The sequence below is a fragment of the Fukomys damarensis genome, unplaced genomic scaffold (genome assembly GCF_012274545.1).
Source record: "Fukomys damarensis isolate Sample0158 unplaced genomic scaffold, DMR_v1.0_HiC HiC_scaffold_12, whole genome shotgun sequence".
NCBI classification, from domain to species: domain Eukaryota; kingdom Metazoa; phylum Chordata; class Mammalia; order Rodentia; family Bathyergidae; genus Fukomys; species Fukomys damarensis.
In genome coordinates, this window is record NW_022900924.1 from 2012164 (window position 1) to 2016114 (window position 3951).

The 3951-nt window shown below is 37.6% G+C and overlaps 1 protein-coding gene across 4 annotated transcripts in view; it reads right to left on the reverse strand.

Moving 5' to 3' along the window:
• Positions 1-1863: 1863 nt before the first annotated feature.
• Positions 1864-3951, reverse strand: part of Pitpnb (phosphatidylinositol transfer protein beta) — a 64049-nt gene continuing 61961 nt past the window's right edge. For 2 of the 4 annotated variants that reach the window (XM_010603706.2, XM_010603704.3), the window contains exons 11-12: positions 3265-3350; positions 1864-2320 (exon numbers count right to left, since the gene is read on the reverse strand). In XM_010603706.2, coding sequence (XP_010602008.1) covers positions 3303-3350 — 48 coding nt within the window. In that variant the 3' untranslated portion in view covers positions 1864-2320; positions 3265-3302. The remainder of the gene's footprint in view (positions 2321-3264; positions 3351-3951) is intronic. The other 2 variants (XM_010603705.2, XM_019204489.2) reach the window with 1 other exon arrangement.

Consider the following 3951-nt stretch of genomic DNA (forward strand, 5'->3'; position numbering starts at 1 on the left):
AGGGAGAATTAATCCCAAACCAGAGCCACAGTCTTAAACAAGACCAGAATCATACTAGAGATTTTCCACATTTCCCCTTTTAAAATAAATCTTTAAAAATCTGAGACTATAATATATACTCTTTAACTCACTGCTTGGCTCTTTAAAGGCAAAATTACTTACAAAACCAAATGTAACTTAAGGGTAGGATAAGTGCAGTTCAAGAATAAATCTGTAATTTTAAATAACACTTTTTATTTATTTTCCCCAGGGTGGGAATGCCGCAAATTAAGAGAATTCTTAAAAAAGTAGCAGAGAAGTGGTCCATAGTGTTTTAAACCAGACGTGACACCAGAGGAACAACCACTCAGGTACACAAGTGGCATTTTGTGATCAAATTTATTTTTTGTTTAAATTTCATTTACTTTGTTTTACTGTAATTTACACGAGAGACTGCCAAGTCAACTAGGTATTTTACATTCACCACACATCCCCTCAAATCTCCACAGTTGTTACAAAAACATTAAAATCTGTGTGTTGGGCTCTCACTTCCATGTGTGCCCAAGCTCCCAATGAGACTACAGATGCCAGTGAGAGTTAGGTTCAATAAAAGGAGAGGGCTAGACTCTTTAATCCACAAATTAACAATGATCTTCCTTGCACCAAACACTTTGCAAAATGACTAAGCTTAGACAAAACCTACCTTACAACAGTGCCCAGAAAGTAAACATTAGTCTTTATCCTGAGTACACAGAGGACACAGGAAATATGGGATTTGTTGCTGTGGAAAACAGTGTATCACAATGCAGCTGTGATCCTAAACATCACTGTCCCATTTGTTGCCATCTCTTCAGTGGGGACACAGGACATGTGGGAAAATGAGGAGCAAGGAGGGCAGGACTGTCAGCAAATCCGATTACTGATGTGATTAGACTGCAGGGGTTGGCATGTTTTAGAAGGGATGGGAGGTTAAAGAAGACAGTTTGTGACCTGAAGGCTTCAACAATATCATTCTACTCAAGCTTCTGGGACTGACAGGAGAAAAACTGCATTCAGACAGAGAAGGCTGATAAAAATCGTACCTAGCTATTGTTCCTTCTTAAAAGCGGGGGGGGGGGGGGGGTGACACCAACTTCTAATGAGCATTTTGCCACCTATGCAAGGCGAATTCTTTGACGTCCTACTGAAGAGCACATACAGAAGTTAGAAAGCAACTGGCCCCTTGGCAGGGCCCCCTACAGTGTGCAGTCAAATCCCGTGCTGCATCTCATTCTATTCCCAGCTCAGAGTCAGCATCCCCCCTTGAGGTGTAATGCAACACGAAAAGAACAAAATGTCGCCACTACATCCTATCCGGTAAGCTATTAGGCATCTAGACCATCTGCATAGTTTCTATGCTATAATAGAAAATAGTCATTTTTGAAATGCTGTACTTCCAATTTTCCCATATGGCCTACAATACTCTTAAGATTAACATCTTTGTCAATTCCTTTAACAAAAGCCTGGAAATTTTCTAGTGTTTATTATAAATCACAAACCGCCTTCTCCATTTTTGCTAGATTTGATGTAGAAAAATACTTGAAATTTAAAATACAAAAATCCAATAAAAATCAGAAAACTTTTCTAAAAGGATTTTTCCCTCAGGGCAAAGTAGTAAAACCTGGCCTGTAACTTTACGCTTAACAGATATTATCAAATTTGGCTGGAAGATACTGACCATCCAGAAATAAATAGCTATAAATACAGAACTTACATTCCAGGTTCATTGGAATACCAAAAAATTTTGAAGTCTTTCTGTGGGAGTCTATTGATTATGGGACTAAAATAAAAATTTGTAAGAGACTGATTTAAAAGAACAGAATAACAAAATGCTATATATATATATTGGTCCACAACTTGACATTTTATGAAACATACCAGCTAGTATCGCAATGTAGTCAATTTGTCCAATAATGGTATTACTCTGATAATTATTAAAATCTGTTCCAGGTATATATATTGAAAATATTTTCTTTTGCATTCTTGCCCAAGATCGGTACAGTACTTTGGAGAAATTGTACTAATCCCTTCAGTATGTTTGTATGTACATATATACACACACGTGTGTATCTGGATCTGTAGCTCTACGTGCCTTCTATATACAGCTACAAACACGCACGCACACACGCACACACACACGCACGCACACACACACACGCACGCACACAGCTGGGAACCTGTGCGTGTGTGTGTGTCATCACAAGCACACACTGGAAACACCAACACTGCAAGGTACTTGTCGGACTCTTCTTCACTCGTCACTGGCTGCACTTGTTCCCCTCACTTGACCTTGATTACGTAACTGCAAAAAAAGGGAAAGTGCAAAAAATGTTAAAATACAGAGACACAGAGAGTGTTTCACAGCGGCTTGTCATATACATTCTCCAGGGAAAAAACCTCTTGATGTGACAAAACTTTTGGCAGGAAATGTATCCCAACTACTGCACTTTTAATATGTTAATCTCAAAGATCTTGGTCTTACTAATACCACATTTTGTTTCATTAGAGGGAAAATAAATTATAAGTAAAAATAAGTCATAAAACTTAGAATTTAATCAAAACAATAGCTACAAATTTTTAAAAAATGAACAGGGAGTTTATTATAAAGAGTAAGCTCTGGAGAAATCTTGCGAGTTAGGTCCTTATCTGCTGCAAACTGAAGAGCTCATTTATCTCATGCTCCACCATTAAAGAACAGGTAGCTCATGGGAAGGGGGCAGGAAAGAAACAGTGGAGGGAGGGGAGTGCTATGTACAGTTCTTTCTCTTAACGAACATCGTAATTCATTACTTACACGTACACGTAATGCCTATGCAATGCACAATTCTGTTTACCCACACTGGTTTCAGTATGTGGGGTAAATTTCGATACTCTTTTCCCCTCTAGAGAAATCTGTTAATTGGGCATGTAAGTGTGTCTTAAGAGAAATATGACCACAGAAATGTTTTATACTATAAATTAAAAGCAAAGTACATCTGCACAGAGTAAAGCTAACAGCAAATTAAATAAAGATTAAATATGAAGACTTTGTGGTACACAAAAACAAGTTTACCTCAAGTAAATTTAACCTGTTCCACAGGAACAATTGTCACAAAACTCAAATAATCACTGTCAATTTGTAAAATATGTATCTTCTAAATTCTAAAAATAAAATCTCATTTAACACTTCCAGCTCAGCAAGTTAATTCCCCATCAGCAAAAAGGTACAGGATTTTACACATTCTTTTTTCCCCGGTCTTCACTTACACAGTTTGATATTGTCTCTGACCCTACAGGGGACTCATCTAGGCATCAGCAGCCGAAGTGCCTCGGACGGAACCCTTCTTACGCATCTAAATGTAAAATAAAACCATGAGCTGCCGAAATCATACTCTAAGTAGGAATTATTAAGCAAGGGGAGAAAAAAAGACCCAGAAGAAAGTATGAAGTGATAGGTGCCTATTTATAACTCTATCCACATGAAGAATTAAGTGGAGGCCCCTCTGGTAATCTTGCAAAGGGCTTTCCTTGCACATCACAGAAAATACACATGTATTTTTGTATATAAAAAACAAATACCTACAATTTGATTTGGAATTATTAAAGCCACCAATAGATAAACGAACTATTTGCCAATACAATGTGAAAAAAAATGCCTAAATGTCTGGTCCATAGTTTCACAGTTCCTAAACCAGACAGGAAAAGTCCTAAGGGGTAGTCACTTCCACTGCTCCTGAGACCAGGTCTCTCAAAGTCCATTAAAAGAAGGTTATAAAAGAGAAAGAGACTGAAAGAAAGAAGCAAGCAAAGGAATAATATATGGCCAACAACAAAGGTTGAAATGATGCAAAGGAAAGGCCAGGCACTTGTAACAGTCTACCACCTGCCTCCCAAGCAAAAGGTTCTGAGTTCAATCCCCGTAACCAAAAAAAAAAAAAAAAAAAAAAAAAAAAG